The following is a 19,950-nucleotide window of genomic DNA, read 5'->3' as shown; positions in this document are numbered from 1 at the left end:
GGCTCATAAAAAAAACATTGAAAAGGTACCAAAATAAATAGGAGATCAACAATCAAATATTGCACCTTTGTGTAGGACAATTTAGTGACATGGAGAAGCAAGAAATAGACAACGGTGGCTAGAAGTAATACTAAGACAGAATTTGTGAGTTACATTGGTTGAACATATTGTTGGATGAATTTAAATTTATGAGAAATGAGCCTATGAAAGTTTACTATGACAATAAGGTTGCCATCGCCATCTCTCACATCCTTGTTCATCATAATAGAATAAAACATATGAAGTGGACAACCACTATATCAAGGAAAAGATCAAAGATAGGAGTATTTGTGTTGTCTAGGTGCCTTCATCACAATAAGCTGTAGATTTGTTGAATAAAGATTCATTCAAGCCAGTATTTGAGAATTTGGTTGACAAGCTAGGTCTATTCAATTTGTTTAGTACAACTTGAGGTAGAAGTGTATAGAATCTCGAATAATTCTTATTATTTGAATAAGGATAAAATCCAAGATTTGGTTTATTTTCTAAATATGGGAGATTGTGATACTTATTTCCAACTGTAATATTACAATTGGTTTAAATATCCTAAAATACAGTTGGTATGAATCTCCTAAAATAAAAGGCAACTAGTGTAAATCTCTTAAAATAAAGTGTTGTGGTTACAAAACCTAGCCTATAAATCTACTTGTATTAAAGAAATAATTATATATAACAAAAGTAATCTCCACTTTGTGGTCTACCTTTTTTTTTGTAGTGGTTTTTCTTTTTTTTTTTTTTTTGGTTTATTGCCCAATTTTAGTTAAGATAAAGCCCTTAAAAGCATGATATGATGTAATAGATTAGGAATTCATTATTCATGTAATGATATTTTGTTTTTGCTTTTATCTATCCTTATTCTATGTCTTTATGAGCATTCTAACCTAACATCTCTTGCATTATACATGACTTAGGTGCATTAGGAGTTGCATGGAAGATCCAAGTCATGGGTTCATTACAAGTAGATCATTTGTTCACAACTGGTTCATGGACTTAGGCAATCCATTTGAGGTTGTAGTGCACCACCTCCTAATTGGAGAGATGGTCGATCTTGGCCATTAGGATAGGTTTCTCATGATAAGTGCACTAGTGTGTATGGTTACACATTGAATAAGACCTACAGTGAGCCATGACATAAAGTTATCGAGTAGTCATAATTTTACTAAGTTACTATATTGTATTGTCTCTCAACCTTGAGAGAATTGGATTGAAGAATTTCACCAAACTTTAGTGGTCAAATAAGTAAGTTGAATTTGTGTCATGTTAGCCTTATTGTAGAAATTTTTTTTGGAAGTTAGGAAAAATCTTACCTATTACTTGAATTGATAATTTTGGTTTTTTCAAAGAATTAATTATATTGGTAAAAATCTAAGTATAGGATTTTATATTTTTAAAAATTATTTTTTATTAAGAAATGGGAAATATAGTTTAGATACAATAGTTATAAACAAATTTTTTTATAAAAAATAAATAAATTTTAGAAAAATTTAATTATGTTTAGGGGTTTTAAAAAAGAAAAGTGATTGAAAAATATTGAAAAGTGGCTAAAAGCCACTACGCACTAAGGAATAAGATAAAAAGAAAAAAAAAATGTGAAAGTTAATAAGAGGCATGAACTAGAAGAGAGGTTAAAAAAATGGGAGAAAAAAATGAAACAGAAAATAAAACAGGACTTACAGAAAGGGTGTTCATTTGGAAATGGGAGAAAACATTTGTCTTTGAGATATCATTTAACAAGCTAAAAACATACTCCGTTTCGCATGAAATTTTAGGAAAATGTCTTACTTTTCATAAGGAGCATCCCTATGGAGTCCAATTTGAGTTTTAACTGTTAGATTTTGTGGTAGGGTAGTCTAACCCTAAAACTTTTACTAAATATTGTTTTTTGAAGAAAAAAAAAGTATAGATCTTGTTGTTGGGAGATAAATATGTTCATATTTGTGTTTTCTTCATGTCATCTAAGTATATGACTATTGTTTAGATTTTTTTATGAATTGTTGATAATATATAGATTGGGGAAAAATTATTTTTGTTGATTGTTGGAATGATTGGATTATGTTTGGAAAATAAAAGTACAGTTTGGAAACTAATAGTTGTTAATATATGGGTTTATTGCATTTCATTTGCATCATGGTTATGTGATAAAAAAAAATGATAAAAGGTTATATGAAATAAAAAAAGAAAATGATGATGTAAAGTAAAGGCTAGGAGATGACGAATTAAGAAGGAAATGATATTTTTAATGTAAAAAACACAAAAATTTACCTAAAAAAGACTCCGAATTAGGAGTGTATTTGGGTATGGACGTGTATCATTCAATAAAAGCCTGATGGTAAAAAGGGTAAAACATAGTATTTTGGGAATCTTCAATATTTTGAAAAATGTATTGACTTACAGAGAAGAAGGTACATATATAAAGAACATCAGGTATCCTATTCTAGGAAATTATATGTACACGAATCAATCACAATTAATAAAAAATAATCTCTCCCATATTAGCAAATCTCATCCTAAAATTATGTGATTTTTTATTCTTTTGTTGTAATACTCCCTCTCAAGTTGGAGCGTGTATGTTAAGAACACCAAACTTGTTGAGAAGGGAATGAAAAGTTGATGAATTAAGTGGCTTAGTGAACAAATTGACAAGCTGGCAAGCCGATGGAAAATGAGTAGTTACTATGGCACTTGACTGAATTCGGTCTCAAACAACATGGTGATCAATCTCTATATGCTTGTTACGTTCGTGGTAAACTAGATTAGTAACAATATGGAGTGTTGTTTCACTATCACATAATAGTTAAGCTAGCTATGAGTGTTCTACCCACAAGTCATCTAACAAATGATTGAGCCACGAAAGTTCACACATAATGGAAGTCATTACTTGATATTGTAATTCAACTGAGGACCTTGACATTGTTGTTTGTTTCTTGGTTTTCCATGAAATAAGAGCTCATCCAAGAAAAATACAATAACCAGTCATAGATCGTCTTGTGATTGAACATCGAGCCTAATCTACTTCACAAAATCCCTTTAGTAGTAAATTTCCTTTGGCAAGAAAATATAATCCTTGTCCAGGTGCACCTTTAAGATACCACAAAAGATGATGAACAACATCTAAATGAGGCTTTCTTAGTTCTTGCATAAATTAGCTTAAAATGTGAACTTAATAACTTATATCTGGCCTTATAATAGTAAGATAAATTAGTCACCCAACCAATATTCTATAAGTGGATGGATTCTTCAATAAATCTCCTACTATGGGTAAGAGTTTAATATTTTCTTTCATAGGTGTCGACAATGGTTGGGCCCCAAGCAAGCTTGCTTCATCTAAGATATCAAGAGTGTATTTTCCTTGGGATATCGAAATATCATAAATAAAACAAGCAACTTCAATACCAAGGAAATATCATAATTGACCGAGGTCCTTGATGCAAAATTTGGTGTGCAGAGACTCCTTAAGATCCGGAATTGTATTCTCATCATTACTAGTTATGATCATGTCCTCTACGTAGATGAGAACGACTATGAAAGAATTACCAGAGATTTTTGTGAAAAGTGAATAGTCAACCCTTGATTGATGAAAGTCATTTTGTTGAATAATAGTAGAAAATTTTTTAAACCAACTATGGGAGGCTTGTTTAAGCCCATATAATGACTTGTTGAGTTGACATACGATAGGTGTCTCCCTCTGTCGATGAAAACTAAGATGCAACTGCATATAGACTTCTTCAAGCAAATCACCATGGAGAAAGGCATTTGAGCATTCATTTGGTGAAGTGACGAATTTCAGACAGTGACTACAACAAGGAAACATCGAACTATATTTAACTTAGTCATAGGAGCAAAGGTCTCCTTATAGCCAATCCTTTCACATTGAGTGAAGCCTTTCGTCACCAATCGAGCTTTGTATCGCTCAACCGTGCCATCTGAGTTATGTTTGATCTTATACACTCATTTGCACCCAATTGGGCGATGACCAAAAGGAAAAGGTGTGAGTGCCTAAGTGTGATTTTGTTCAAGAGCAAGGAGTTTTGAATCCATAGCTTCCTACCATTTCAAATCCAATAGTGCTAGTTCATAAGTTGTAGGTTCCACAAGAGTGGTGATGGCACAAACAAAATTTCAATATTTTGGTGAGAGTTGTGCATAAGAAATATACCAAGTCAAAGGATGACTCATACCTAACAAAGAAGAAGACTGGTTAGGAGCAACCTTGGTTGTGTGGTAGAGATGAAAATTTCAAAGTTTGACACTTGGTTGCTTGATACGATTAGAATTGTGAGTAACAAGAGGTGGTGGTGTCACAATGGTGTCATAATCAGGTGCAGGTTCATTGAAGGTAGACATAGGGGATGGAAATAAAGGAGGTAAAGAAAAAAATTGATCATCAGCTTGGGTTTCAGTTATCTTTGTGGTTATGGGTTCATCTGAGGTTTGTGGTAAAGGAAGAACGACCACATCATGTTGCTCTTCTTATGGATTAGTATGGAACAGGAAGATATGTTCATGAAAGACAAAAAAAAGAATTTATTACTTTCAAGATCATAAACCCAATAACCTATTTGACCAAGAGAATAACCAACAAATATGCAATGATGAGCTCTTTAATCTAATTTATGTATGGGTAAGAAATTGGTGGCATAACAAACACATCCAAAAGTTCGTAGATGGTTACATGTAGGTAGCTTGTTGTGGAGAAGTTGGTATGCTGATTTGTGAGAAAGAAGAAGTGTGGGTAAGCGATTCATTAAATAGCCATCCGTTTAAATACTTTCCCTCCAAAATTTTAATGGCAAGTTTGCTTGAAAATGAAGAGTTTTTCCCACATTTGAAATATGACAATTTTTCCTCTAAACCACCCCATTTTGTTGGGGTGTAAATATATGAATGGTGGTAATTGATCCCCTTAGTATCTAAATATTGTTTCATAAAGGAAATTTCAGTGCCATTATCGATCTAAAGAGTTTTAATGAGACAATTGAATTGTATTTCCACCCAAGAAATGAATTATTGCAATATCTCTTGCGTTTCATCTTTAAAACTCATAAGATTTATCCATGTGTATTGAGTATAATCATAAAAAATTGTTAGGAAATAATGAGCCCCAAAGTAGGAATTTATTCGATGTGGTCCCCAAATATCACAATGCATCAAATCAAAAGGTGTTTGAGAAGAAATTAAACTAGATGGAAAAGGTAAACAAGTTTGTTTGGCTAAAGGGTAGAGTTCACAAACATGCTTGGAATCAAAATAAATTTTAGGATTAATTTCAGCAAGAATTTGAAAATGGCTAGATGATGGGTACCCAAGACGTTAATGCCAAAGATTAGAATGTTTATGAATGACGTAAGCAAAGGCTGGATTTTGGTCTTGTGCTAGGTGGTAAAGGTCATTATGTTGCTTGCCCAAGCCAATCGTCTTCCTTGTAGTGGCATCCTACACAACACAAAAATCGAAAAAGAATATCACTATACATTGTTATACCTACATTAGTTTACTAACTGATAGCAAATTAACTTGAAATTTTGGAACTTTGAGTACTTCATCAAGTTTAGTGTGAGGTGTAATATGTAATGAATCAATTGACTCAATATGTGCCTAACCACCATCTAGCAAACTAATGGTGGTTGTCCTAACCAAAATTTTCAAATCTAATCATTTAGCTAAGTTACATGATTCGTGGCTTCATTATCAATAATCCAACACGTATTCGACTGTGGGCAATCAAGAATAATTTTGGATGATGGCATATTTATACCTATGGCATTTGCAAAATGTTGTTACTATAATTATTTTTCTTAACCATGGCCATTAGTTGGTTATATTCCTCAATTGTGAGCCTTGGTCAATCATTTATTGAAAGAAATTTTGTTTTTGTCTCCACAACCTTGTTTGTTTCCACCTTCACATTGTTTGCATTTGAGTGACGCTGATTAGGAGGCTTCACATTCTTCCCATGAAGCTTGTGACCTATTGGAAAGCTATGTAGGTAGTAACACTTCTCAGTGATGTGATAATCACGGTCACAAGAAGAGCAGTGTAGCAAAGTCTTTTGTCTTTGAACCTAGTGTGCTGGAGTGGCTTTACTGTCCCGATCTGCAGGCATGGCATGATGGAGAAACTTCAACCTGCTTTTCTTATTGAAGGGCAATAAGTAAACTCAACATGTATTAGGTAGAGGTTGCATCAATAAGATTTGTCCACAAATGGCAACAAAACTATCATTCAATACAATAAGAAATTACATAACTCTCTTTTTCTCATCCCTTTCCTTGAGTTTTGCCAACCCTCCATAAGAGCAAGATAACACTTCATGATAGGATGAAAGTTCATCCCAAAAAGCTTTAGGCTTTATATAGTAAATCGAAATTAACTACTGCCCCTACTGCCTATGTTTCACGATGTCTCGTTTGATCTGGTAAATTCTTGAATCATTTCCTTGAGAAAAATGCTCTTGTAGATCTACCCAGATTTCCACTGCAATTTCGATATAAATTACACTATTGGCTATCTTTGGATGAATGGAATTCAATAACCATGAGATCACCATATCGTTGCATCGTTGCCAAGAAGGAAAACTATCATCTGTCGAAGAAGGTGACTTGATTGAACCTATGACGAATCCAATCTTGTCTTTAGTACTCAAACTAATTATCATAGCCCGACTCCATGTGCTATAGTTATCTCCTTTAAGTACCTTGGAGATGAGTACCATAACTGGGTGGTCCAAGGGGGGTAGAGAGAAGGGATTTGAGGCTTCTATGGTAGCCTTAGACAATGTCAATCTCGTTCTGTTGTTAATGTCCATGGCAACGGTTGTAACAAGGGTTTAGGTTACGAAAGCATTTGGAAGAATTCAGAGTCACCAAGTTTGGTGCTCTGATACCGTGTAAAAAGGGTAAAACATAGTATTTTGGGAATCTTAGTTTATTGAAAAATGTATTGACTTACAGAGAAGAAGATACATATATACAAACATCAAGTAGCCTATTCTAGGAAACTATGTGTACACGGATCAATCACAATCAATCAAAAATAATATCTCCCATATTAGCAAATCTCATCCTAAAATTATGGGAATCTTAATTATTTTCCTGTAATACCAATAACAACAGGGAATTGTATGATTATGTGTTACATTTTTATTTTCATTTTCATTTTTATTTAACTATCAAGAGGTGTATAAGTTGTATGGTCATATAAAATAAAATGTTTGGTTTAAAGTTGCAAGCTTATTTCAATATTTGAATGTTATTTTAATGTCTAGGTGTTTATTTTAATCTGAAAGCAAATTTACTTTTAGTAAAAAGTTATAAAAAACAAACATCCTCGGTTTCTATCCTCCTTTTATTATTGTTATTATTTAAAAGAAAAGAAAAAAAAAAAAGGAATTTGAATATAGTAAGCAGAATGACAAACACATTTGCCCAAAAAATATAGATTTGGCCAATTTTAAAACCTTGTGACGGTCGCTTTCATCCATTTAATTAATTGGAAAAAGAAAGGGTGAATCCTTACGAGCTCATCATTTAGATTTGATGACTTCATTTCATTTCATTTCGTAAGGCAATGTTTGGTGTAATAGTTCTCCAAAATATTCCATTTAAACTCCAAAAATCCCACAAAATCAGGAGATTGAGAATTGACTTTGGATTTTTGGACCGACTCAATCTTTTCTAAAGTTTGAATGTTACATTATTCTTATTATAATGCAAATTTTATTTGTATCACATCTCCAACTGTTCTTCTAAATTGATACAAAGGAAATTATTTTAACATAGATATTAAAATTGGAATTTCCAAGCTTGGGAAAATCCTCCTTCAAACTCTTCAATTTTTGTAACCCTAAAAAATATTTTTGGACAAAACTACCCTTATTTTTTTTCTTACAAAAATAACTTTTCTTTTAAAATATATATGTAAATAATCAATATATTGAGAGGCATTTATGTAAATAAATAAATAAATTACTTTTTAAAGATAAAAAAAATGAAGAGGTTAGATTTACAAATATAAGATCTTTTCATCTCTTTTAATCAATTATTTTAAAAATAATTTACGTCATAATTGATAAAAAAATTTAAGGGTTATTTGATTAAAAGAGTAATTCAAAACCCAATTTTGGAAATTTAACCATTTATCCTTTTTTTAGCCACATTTTGACAAAAAATGTCTTCATTCTTTTATGGTAAAAAAAATAATTTCTTTTAAAAACTACATATAAATATTTGAAATGGTAAACGATATTTATGTTAAAAATAAGCAATTTTTCAATATAAAAAAAACATGAAAGAGATTAAATTTACAAATATAAGGATTATTTCATCCCTTTTAACTAATTAATTTAAAATTTAATTAATGTTTAATAAGACACTCGAGAAAAAAAAAATTGTTACACTATGAAAACATGCAAAAACTGGAAGGAAGGGAAATACTAAAGAAAAAGAAAGAAATTTTAAAATATTTTTCTTAGCATTTTCCTTAAAAATATGGAGATCAACTTTTATATCTATTTTGAGATGTTGAATTATTTATAGATCCTATTTTTATTGGCTATTTCCTCAAATCTAATATCTTAATTGTAAGGGTGGTAATTATTGAGTCACGTTTTTATATTATCTGAACACAGCTTGTTAAATAATTGTATCAAATTTCTTTGACACAAAAACAACAAGAAGACTTATGTAACTCATTTCCTTTGATATATTAATATTAAATTAATAAAAAAATTGAAATAAATTGGTCTTATTTACTCTTAAGATCCTTACTTTCAAAAAAAAAAAAAAAATCAATGTTTTGAAAATTGGACGATAAACCGAAAAAGTTATCCGTTCATGATTCGAAAATCAGACCAATAGTTGAACCATCATTAAACGAATAATATTATAAATATATGATTTATATATATATGTATTATTTTACTTATATTACTTACATATTTATCATGATAAGAATTTTTTAAATAACATATATATATATATTATTTGACGATTTTTAACAGAAATGTAATAGCAGCAAAGTGGTTGCACCACTTTTCCTTGAATCCAAGGTTCAAGCCCTTGTCTTGGATGTTTCAGTGCTTACTATCAGTATTCTTTGGGCCATTGTGAAAGCGCCGTGCGTGGCCCAACAAGGTTCTGGCCCATTTGTCCAAAAGGAAGAACGCAAAAAACCCAGTGGAGTATAGGTGAAGCGAACCGTCTCCGGTTCTCACCGATTCAGCGGTCTAATCGCCAGCTCATCCAGTGCAACGCCAGTTCGATGTCCCCTCCGGCTCAAAAGGTGAACCGGAGACCATAGATAAAATGTGTTAAAACAATTAAACTATATTTTTAAATAAAACTTCAACCCTAACCTCTTTATATCATTTATTGATTTTTCCAACCCAACCATGTATTGTGAGCATTTTCATCCATAAATCGCTCCATCGTCTCTTGATTTAAACAATACTATTTTCAGAAATTATTTTGAAAAATCAACAATTCAGAAAATGTTAAATAAAAATACAAATTTTTTTCTTTCAGGTAAAATCGTAATTTCCTTTTAAGATACATAATTGCAAAAGAAATCCCGGCTTTGTAAGGTTGCAACCTCACAAGTCACAAGTTGGTAACTTCATCTATTATTTATGCAACACAGATCTCTCGGAGATGGGTTTCGTACTAGGGCTTCAACTTAGGCGGATTAGTTGGATTTATGAGTAACCCAAACCCAACCCAAATTAAGAGACAATTATTAACCCAAACTCAATTTAACCTAATCTCTAACCCAAGCTCAACCTAACCCAATCTTTAACTCGAAATACTCAACCCAAGCCCAATTCAATCTCATTTTTCTGAACTTGAGTTGGTTGAGTTAAAATCAAATTGATCGAGTTAAACTTGAATTAATCGGGTTGATTGAGTTGCATGATTTAAAATCTATCCATAGTGACTTTTTTTATAAATAAAAAAAAATCGATATAAGATAAAATGTTAAGATAACTAAAAAATAAAAATGAACTTATATATATTTCTAAAAAATTGAGAAAGTATACGATATAATTATAATTTTATTTTTTTATTTAAAATCAAAAAAGAAAATAAATATTATTATATAGGATATAAATATTTGATATATTATCAAAAATTAAATCGGGTTCAAGTTAGGTTCGTGTTGTTCGAACATTAGCCCAAATCCAACCCAAATATTAAAAATATTTATCCAAACCCACTCAAACATTGAATTGGATTAGGGTTGGTGGCTCAAGCCAACTTATCCAAGTTACAGCCTATTTAGTAACTATGAAATAGAAATAAAAATAAAGGTGAATGGAATAATTTTTATTCCTATTTTTATTTCTAATTAAAATGAAAATACGGTAATAAATAGAAAAATAGAATAGATTCTTCATTTTCATTATATATTCCAATGTTCTAACATGCTCTTATGGTCTTATCTTATGATGTGGGGTAATAGAAATAAAAGCAAATATTATAATAATGCAATGATTGTATGTTTAGAAACTGTCATAAAATTAAGGATGTTCTTGACAATTTAGATGATTTCATCAAACAAAATCTCTCTCCTACTTTCATAAATTATGTTGAGTAACTTATGAGACCTATATATATGGGGAGTTATATTCAAATATCGTTAAAAATTATATTTGAATTTCTTAAATATTTAAAAAGCTCTACCAAATAAGACTTCATCTATCAATAGGTATTCACTACTGAGTGATGTTTCTTATCCCTTGCTGTGCATTTATCATCAAACTAAACCCTGCTACTATCAATTCAAGATTTACCTTATGCAAACTAGAAGTTGAAGAGAATGTTTCCCAGCTTGATTGAGGTTGGGGCTGAGCAGAACCATCTCCCGTTTCTGCCTTCAGTTTCAACTGCGAAAATCCCACCTCTTCTGTTCTGTGGCTTTTGCTGCTTGGCCCAGAACTGAATTCATTTGCCCAGCTTTGTTTGGCACTGAAGAAAAAATGGAAAGAAACAGGACAAAACTCTCATTTTCCTAGAGAGAATAATGAAATGATACCATCCCTTTTTATTGCAAAAAACCAAACAGATCAAGACAGAATGGTGCTTGATGCAGCACTAGTCTTGACATGTTAGCATGGAAAATGAACTTTTAAGATCCAACATGTATATGCTTTGCAAAGATGTTGCAGGGTCTAGTTTTGTTAATGGAGGAATCAATGTATTAATGTCTAGATGAACAATTAATGATTTCCAAGGCAAGGGTGTCTTTCTCTACCGACTCAATGATCAGCACCTTCCAATTGCCACCCAACCACGTCCAGAGGAAGTCACAAGCCTGCCTTCTTTGGCAGGTCACAGCCTCAAGGTTTTACCATTCTGTATTTCCCAACCAGAACTCTCTAATCACAATCTTCACAAAAGAGGAAATGGAACGATATAGGTAGCCGGGCAATGATCACAAAGCATTTTCTGGCACATGGGGAGTCATGCAAGTGATAACACAAGGGAACAGCCTTCGATTTATATATTAGCTTGCCGGAGTGGAGGCAACATGACCCGGACGGATCCTATTAGGCAGAGGCCTTGCAATGAGCCCATCAGTGGTCCAACCTACAAACTCGCTGTCATTTTTTAAATGGTTGAATTCTCTTTGCACGTACTCTAAAGATATCTGCAGCCTGCCTCCAGGTCTGCAATCATCAGAGGCACCCATAGATATGATTCCTGCATTTCTTTCCAACCAGTAAAGATAATTGACATGGAACACTGATTTCAGCATGTCCTGTGGTGAGCAACTTTCTTTAAGTATCACCTGGTTCGATATTTCAAACACAACTGATAAAATAAGTTTTGCAACTTCAAAGAGAAGAAAACATAAGAAAGAAGAGAATGAAAGAAAGAAGCGCAAAACAAACAAGGAAAATAAAGAGAGCCCCTTTTTCAACAAAGATCCCTAATTTCTGATCTATTCAACCCGAACCATTGTGATTGGCTACAGATATGGAAACAACCCAGTGCAGCACTTTTTCCTCTGGTTTTCTACACTTCTACCCCATGTTTTGTTTTTGGAAAAAGGAAAATACAAGGGAAAGAAAATAGAAGAAAAGAAAAGGCAAAGGAAAAATAAATTATTGTTTCATTCTTCTTCGAACTCATTTCATTTATTTCTTCTCTTCCCTATAAAAATAAAATAATTTAAAAATGCATAAGTTTCTAATCAATTTTAATTATATTTATTTTCTTGTGTTTTTCATAGTAAATCAAATATGAGAAAATTATTTTCTTCAATTTTTTTTTTAAATTTTATTAGTACTTTCCTATATTCAAACATAGTGTTAGCCTCTTCATATATTGCCTTGCTTTGTATATGTCTTAATTTATGCACCGAGATAACTTGCAGCCACCACTTCTTATTTTTGCTTTTCATTTTTATTTTTTTTAAGGGGAGGGGGGGCATGATAAGAAATGATCAATTCATTGCATTGAAGTAATAAGCACAAAGAAGGATGAGATTCCTTCCAAGAAGTATAAAATCCTACATCAAAGTCCGATAAAAAAAAAGGAGAATAAGCATATACTAGTTCAAAAAGGCAAATCTCACAAGGCTACTTATCTTCCTTAATAAGTGTCTCGTATAAATCAATTTAAACTTGTGAGTATATGCAAGCACTTACACAAACAGACACTTTATGCTTGCAGTGGGAGTATGATGTTGGACAACATTTTGAATAAGAATAAGCAAAAGAAAGTGTTTAAAGAAAAAAGGCAGGTTTGAGGATCTTACCACAAAAAGGTGTACAATATTATTCTATGGACCATGTGACCATGTCTATAGAATAACGAAAAAAAGAACCCCATTAAATGAGATTTATCAAACCAGCCTTACTCGTAAAATTGTTGGGAAAAAAAAAAAAAGGCCTTCTGCTCCTTAATATTCAACCTAGAAATCCCCATCTCCTGTTATAGTCGGGCAACCGGTCAATTGACTATCCTTCTTGGTTTTTCAAGTTTTAACCCATGCAATCTTAATGAGAGTAGTTAGTCAGTTAAGACATTCATCCCACCAAATACTGCAAAAGCAGTGCATCATATCTCAATGTACCAAAACAGCATTATTGTTGAGCCATCAACTGATTTAGAGATTACTAGGTTTTCATATGCTTATTGGGTTGGTGAGAGATCACACCTGAAGTCCACAATAAGCTATTGTGCCTTTGCAGAACTAAATTTAATAACTAGTTCAGGTGCTGAGTACCAGGTTGCATCTGTTGTGCTAAATGATGTGAGTCAAATCTGGTAAGATACGGATGGTTGTAGTTATGCCCAATAACCAAGCTACAATATACATGAGAAGGAATCCCATATTTCAACAGAGGGACGGATGTAGAGTGAATTCTCACTTCACCAAAGAAGGAGATGAGTAAGCAGATAATCACTCCATACATATTTTATATACAGATATATGCTTGTATATACATATACACATGTCTGTGTGTGGGCATTGACAGGAACCAATAAAGATTGCCATCAACCTAGGACCTCTGAGCAAAAAGTGAGGCATCATCTGGTTTGCGTGCAGGTTGTGCATTACATTGGCTTCATACAGGGGAAAGTTCATTTGGGGCCTTGTGGTAATGGATAAGAGGGGACCTTTGTTCCTATTGGGCATAGTGGTCTAATAAGGTAAAGGCCTCCTCTATTCATGAAAGCAACAGAACTACTTGCAGCTTACATTAACATCATTAATCCTAAGTTGTGAGACCATCAATAACCAATTATAGACATCATTATCTACTTGCTAGTTTTTCCTATATAAAGTGCCTATCCTTTTTTTTTTCTTGATAGGCATACAAACTCACTATCCTTGTCATAAAAGCAATCCTAAAAATTTTAGGTACCAGACTATTCATTCAGAAATAGGGGAATAAAATAATGTTAATTGATATTTCAGCCATTTTGACATTTAAAAATGACATAATATTATTAAAAGAGAATTTGATGAGTTAATTTAACCATTTAGCCTTTAAAGTAACAATAGGAACTTTTATTTTTTCCTAAGAAGCAATGGGATACCAATAAAATGCAATGAGAATAAACTAAAAAGCATAGAGGGGGAAATCAGCCTAACCCATCCCTTCTCTCACTACCACCCACAAGAGGGGGAAAACACAAATAAACAAACAAATCAACTAAACAAGGTGTTAAAAACAGGGCTAGTAATTTACTTACAAAAAATCGTCCCTTGTGCTCAGTCAAAATATAAGCTTCATTTCTGTACAGATCAAACAGTGCAAGCACATCCTCCTTGCTGCTAACTACCTCACTGAGCTTGGATCCCAACTGCAACCGCCGCTCTATTTCAGCAGCTGCATCCTTGGCTTCAGTGGATAGTACTGCTGATTGTGCCTTAAAGTGACATTTCAAATCACACACAACTCAGACAATTAGAAATCAAAAGGCCTACTACGAATTAAAATGAAATAAAACACATCATTAAATTGTGGTTGAATCACATATTGAGTAATTTGAAGGAACCTAGCAAAGCCAACTTCATGTCAAAACTTAAATTAGGCGGGGTATTATCAGAGGTCAGCAACTCATATTATCTTCAAAAAGTCTACCCAATCAAGGGAAAAAGAATTATAAAAAACACTCAAGGAAACAAGAAACAAAAATCAGCTCACTTTATAAGTAGGCTTTGCATTAAGAAGGGGTACAACTGGAAAAAGTGGTTCCTCTTCATTAACCTCCTTAATTGAAGGAACTTGGCCACTAAGCAGATATTCGCTGAAGACTAAACCTGTTAAAACAATCAAGAAATACGTTTTCAATTATAAGATGAATCCAATAAGCAAAACAATATTAGCACTGGTCAATGATATGAGCCCAAATAATAATTTCATATAATCCAAATAAGTTTTTCTGTACATCACCACATAATCATCAAAGTTCCCATGATAGGCTTTATGGAACACCAAAAAAAAAAAAAAACAGTTATTGGGGATGGCCATAAAAATAAAAAGTGTATTTTGTCAATTTTCCTTTTTTTTCTTTTTTAATTAGAAACAACTCGTTTTCAATGAGAAACAACACATAAGTCATTGAATCATGAATAGAAAGTACCAAAAGGATAGATATCCTTAAAGGAAAAGTAACAACTACAAAAAGAACGGAAAGCCAAAACCAACAAGAAAGGACTCAATTTTCCTTTCTCTTCTCTGTAACAGAAGAAAGAAATGTGACACATGAATAAAACAGTAAGAAAACGATGAGGTAGAAACGACATGGAAATGAAGAAGACCTGGTACAAGTGGTGGATGCCACTCAGAGTAGGAATGTCAATTTTATGTAATCCTACTAGGGCACTGGATCCTAGGTGTACATATATGGATACTAAGACTTTCAATGTGCTCCACCATTCCAAAACCTTCAAAACCACTATGCTCCTATAACACACTGAATTCCAATTTAAAGATGGTCAACAATGTTGCACTATTTTCGTATTTCAGGCACAGTAAATTACTTTATATCATATAAAACAAAACTAAGATAGCATTACTATAATTAAAAATAAAAATAATAAAAAATAATAAAAAAAGAAGAAGAAGAAGAAAATATTACTTGCACGGTATGGATTCAAAGTCCTTAATTGAATGGATTGGTATGACTTCAAATTGCAGAACATATGGACCGCAGTTACCACAGTAAAAGAAGCAAAGGAAAGAGGTGCAGAGGAGCCTATGCAATTAGCTAATGCTATGCCAAGCATGATACCAATGGATTTGCTCACCATTCCTTGAGCCTCGCCCTTTGCAATTACCTACCACCAGTAATTCCATAAAGAAATAAATGTAAAATGATATAATAAAAAGGTAGAAGCACAGGTCACACAAAAAAAAAATTAGCACAACTAATTAGAAAAAGACAAGCCATTTCTCCAACAAAATCAAATACAGGCAAGTTGGATGGATGTAAAATACTTGTCTGCTTCACAAAAGGTTTCCACACTTGTTATTTTAAACAAAGCTATCTGGAAGTAAATTCATTTTACCTCAGCAAAATTCCTTTGAGCAGCAAAGCCAGCATAGAAACAGCTCCTCGTAGAAGCCTGTGAAATGAGCAGTTTGTACTTTTAAGATATGAACATCATAAGGTCCATATGAGGATGATAACAGGTGAACAGTGATCTTATATTGAGATGCTGATGGACTATCTTAAACAATAAAAAGATTCAGAACAAGGTTTAATTAAGAAAATTTACACAGTTCTATCATAAACAAATCATGCCAGTCTAGTGACACACAAGATTTTGCATGGGTAAAATTAAATAAATAATGACAAACCAAAATGCATGTTAGACATGATTAGAAAAGTCATGGAGATATCATATCCCAAAGGCAATGGAAGTTATAGAGAAAAACTGAAAGCAACCACACTGCTTGAATTGGATGGGGCACTCCAGAAGGAGCCTAACAATATACTAAGGTCTCACATTTTAGTGAGGCATGGAATATTTCATTTGAAGAGCATGGCAAGATTAAGATGTGTTTCCAATTACATATCTTAAATCTATATCTAAAGCATGTGGAAATTTCCTCACATCCATGAGTTTATCATGGTGAAGATGACAGAGTTCAATTATGCAAGGACACAGAAGTGAGAATTCTAGGAGGATAATACGTCAAGACATTGTTCTTCTTTGTGGTTTACCTCTAGAGATCTTTATCCAAAGTCTATGGCAATTTGTTTAAAATTTTCAACTTCCTACTTGGTATCTAGCTATAATAGTCTACTTAGAACATGGGGTAGTTGATAGCTATGGAGTCAAATGAAATATTGTTCTTGATAAAAAATAAAAAAAATAAAAAATAAAAAAAAGGACTCCTCAAGGAAAACGTAGTTCAAGCTTCTTTCCCCAAAAAGTCAGACCCCACCAGCAGCATGTGTTATAACTGAGTGGTTATTCATGCTTCTAGGTCTTTATTTGGAGGAAACCATAGAATAAATATTTGAAATTGACTAGGGGGAATAATAAGCAATTTCTTGGCTAGTTGGAAGAATATAAAGTTTCCATTAAGTGGTGAAATTACCCTGAAAAAATCCACCCTTCCAAAATATGGCTTACTTCATGTTCGCTGTTAAGTGTCAGGCCAGATTGCTTGTAAACCAATATCAAAGTGCATTCTCGGCAATCAAAGTTGGGAAAGATAGGAAAGATCACCCTTCAACTGATCAATTGTGCTTTACCCTAAGATCTTAGATCGGCTACAAGGTAGCAGTATGGTGACGATGCTTGTTCCATTAACGAGAAAGCTTGTGTGGCAATTTCCTGGGGATTCTAATAGCTTATGGCTGCCATGAACTCAGGTACAGATTCAAATAGCTAGACTGCATATCCTCATACTAAGGAGACTCACAAAGCCCCTTAAGAAGCCATCAGTCAGGGTAATAACTAGTCATTCCTTTATAAGTTTGCCCTTAGCTCCAGTGACAAAACCAAAAACCAGAATTACAAACTAATGCTGGTCATTCAAATTCTTAATGATGACAATTCAACCCCTAATTTTTCAAGACCAAACATTTGATTTTTCTCAAGCCTAATGGATCTTTCTGTGGCAAATTATTTTTCAAGCTTTTGCCACTGAAGAGGTATCAAATTTTCCTAAATTTTCTTCTTCTAAGGTGATTTAATCTTGTAGAGTGCTACTGAAATTTAAAGGGGTTGCTTGGATAGTAGTTGAATAAAAGGTTCATGTCAGTCTTGCCAGAGATGCATCAAAAGGAAAGAATTTTTCAAAAATAAATAAATAACCTGTACCCAATTGCCCTGCTTTTGTAGGATCACTGAAAACCACAAATGCATATACATGATTCCTTCCCAAGAATAATGTATCAGGCAAACCTAGGACTTAAACCTAGGACCTCCTATGAAGGCAGTGACATTTTCACCACCATCTCCTTCACCATGAGTTGGCATCTTCCTTTTGGAGTTACCAATAGCTGGATTGTTCAAGGGAAAATATGATCACAACAGTAATGCAAAAGATGAAAGATGGTTATGTGTATGAAAAAGCAACTGTTCTACATCAAAACATATTTCTTTTAAAAGAAATGAAACTCTTGGCAGGTATTGATATATATGGCCTAACATTCCAATTTCCAACAAGCGATTACCTGGATTAACGCAGCTGCTGATCGTCCTGCTCCGGCAACAGCACCAATTAGGAGAAATTGATGAGGAAAGGCAGGAGTCAATATCTCCAATCCATAGGCAGCATTTTCCAAAAGATCGGCAAACAACCTCCAACCCTTGGGATGGACATCAAAATGCCGGCCATATTTTGACAAGAGGATTTTACTGAGGTAGCCGATTCCATCTTTGAGTACCCAATTGACTGCAGCGGCAGTCGGAATGGCCCCTTTCCCCAATCCAACCGCATAAAGCAAGGCCTGTCAAAATCAACATGGAATCAGCAAGGCAGATTAAACAAGACAAGACAGAACAAAACACAATAACAAACAGCCAAAAAAACCAACTTGGGTGGCAAGGACTCCGCTAATTTGGCTGGCAACACCCTGCACACCCCTCCATAGGGTGTAGTCCAAGTAATCCGAGGTAACGCTGTGTGGAAAGCCCTCCGGCAGCATTAAACGCAGAAAGAGCTCCTTGCATTGTAGCCACAAATTGGGAAGTGTCGAGGACTTGGGAGCACCAACAGCTCCAATCCAAGGTGTAACAACAAGAAATTCGTCCTTGGAAGAATCCGGGATTATCTTATGCCACTTGCCTCCTCTCACTTCCCAAACACCCTCCTCCTCTTTCTCCTTGGACAGCGCCGTATCCAATTGAAAATGGAAGAAGCTATACAAAACCGAAAAGACGAACAACAAAACTGCCCTAAGCTTGTGTGCAGTCTCAGAACCGTGTTCATGGAGCACACGGGAGCAGAAGAAAATGAAAAGGGCATTTTCCTCATTACCCCACCAGCCCCAATTCCAATTCGAACCCCAGGAGGAATTCCAACCACCACCACCACCACCATTACCGCCATCATTGTTGTTGTTGTTATTGTTGGAGCCATGATTTGGCACCAGAAAATGAAATGGAGAAGTGGGGTTTCTTACGACAACAGATGATTGCGATGGTGATGATGATGATGACAATCGTTCGTAAATTTGTTGCCATTTGGCTGTGGATGATAATGATGATGTTGCTGCAAGTCTATTGCTGTTGCAGCACAAAAACCCATCATTGCTGAAAGGAGTGGAAAAGCAAGTCGCTGAAAGGAGCAATTGACTACTGCTGCCCATTATTTTCTAGGGCTCATGTCCACCACCAGAGCTAAGTTCTACTATCTGGTTGTTTGAGAATCCAAAAAACGGGGAGGAAAATGAAAATAGGGGAAATTAAAATTATAATTTCAATTTGTTGCAGTGACTATCTGTAGGAAAAATTAATCTTCTGAAATTCCTAAGAAACAAACAAGGGACGCAACACAAGGATTGCAGAGAGCAGCAGGTGGTTGACAGAAAGAACGAAAACCCAGCAGCTGAGAGAACCCAACTTCGGCTTAGGAGGCAGGACCCAGAAAAATCCAATGAAATGCCTATTTCGGGACATAGAAACGGCGCCGTTTTGAATAGTTGCCTTATGAGAAAGGGAGAGTAGCTTCTTTTCGAGAGATTAGATTTGCCGGCCATGTTAAATTCAGTGGTTTTCTTTTACTTGTTATGGAGGAAGTTTGGGAGAATTATGCTCTAGTTGGATGTGATAATAAAGCCCTAATTTGTCGTCTCTTAGAAGAGAAATTACAGTGGAGTTTGACCATGACAATCCTCCGACAAACTCGACTATATAATAGTTAGAAACCGAAGCTTCCATGAGTAATTTTTGCCCCTCCATCTCACCATTTGCCTTTATTCATTTTTAGCTTCTAGT

General features: G+C 33.9%; 1 protein-coding gene across 1 annotated transcript; it reads right to left on the bottom strand.

Annotated features, from left to right (window-relative positions):
• Positions 1-11,038: 11,038 nt before the first annotated feature.
• On the bottom strand, positions 11,039-19,688 carry LOC117909494 (protein root UVB sensitive 1, chloroplastic). Its single transcript, XM_034823535.1, has 7 exons — positions 18,549-19,688; positions 18,186-18,461; positions 16,063-16,119; positions 15,633-15,831; positions 14,696-14,811; positions 14,241-14,417; positions 11,039-11,823 (listed from the first exon to the last, which is right to left on the bottom strand). Exons 1-7 carry the CDS (start codon positions 19,320-19,322, stop codon positions 11,539-11,541), a joined length of 1,884 nt encoding a protein of 627 aa, XP_034679426.1. The 5' UTR covers positions 19,323-19,688; the 3' UTR covers positions 11,039-11,538.
• Between the last annotated feature and the right edge of the window lie 262 nt (positions 19,689-19,950).

Source organism: Vitis riparia, chromosome 19 (genome assembly GCF_004353265.1).
Source record: "Vitis riparia cultivar Riparia Gloire de Montpellier isolate 1030 chromosome 19, EGFV_Vit.rip_1.0, whole genome shotgun sequence".
Lineage (NCBI taxonomy): Eukaryota > Viridiplantae > Streptophyta > Magnoliopsida > Vitales > Vitaceae > Vitis > Vitis riparia.
This window is presented reverse-complemented; position numbering and strand designations above follow the sequence as displayed.

Bases quoted from the DNA above. Each gene is read 5' to 3' on its own strand.
- LOC117909494 (XM_034823535.1), bottom strand. From the start codon at position 19,322: ATGGGCAGCAGTAGTCAATTGCTCCTTTCAGCGACTTGCTTTTCCACT. The intron at 14,812-15,632 runs GTAATATTTTCT...TTGTTTTAACAG, and splicing joins TTTGAATCCATACCGTGCAA to GTTTAGTCTTCAGCGAATAT. The intron at 11,824-14,240 runs GTAAGTAAATTA...ATATCGAACCAG, and splicing joins AGCACAAGGGACGATTTTTT to GTGATACTTAAAGAAAGTTG.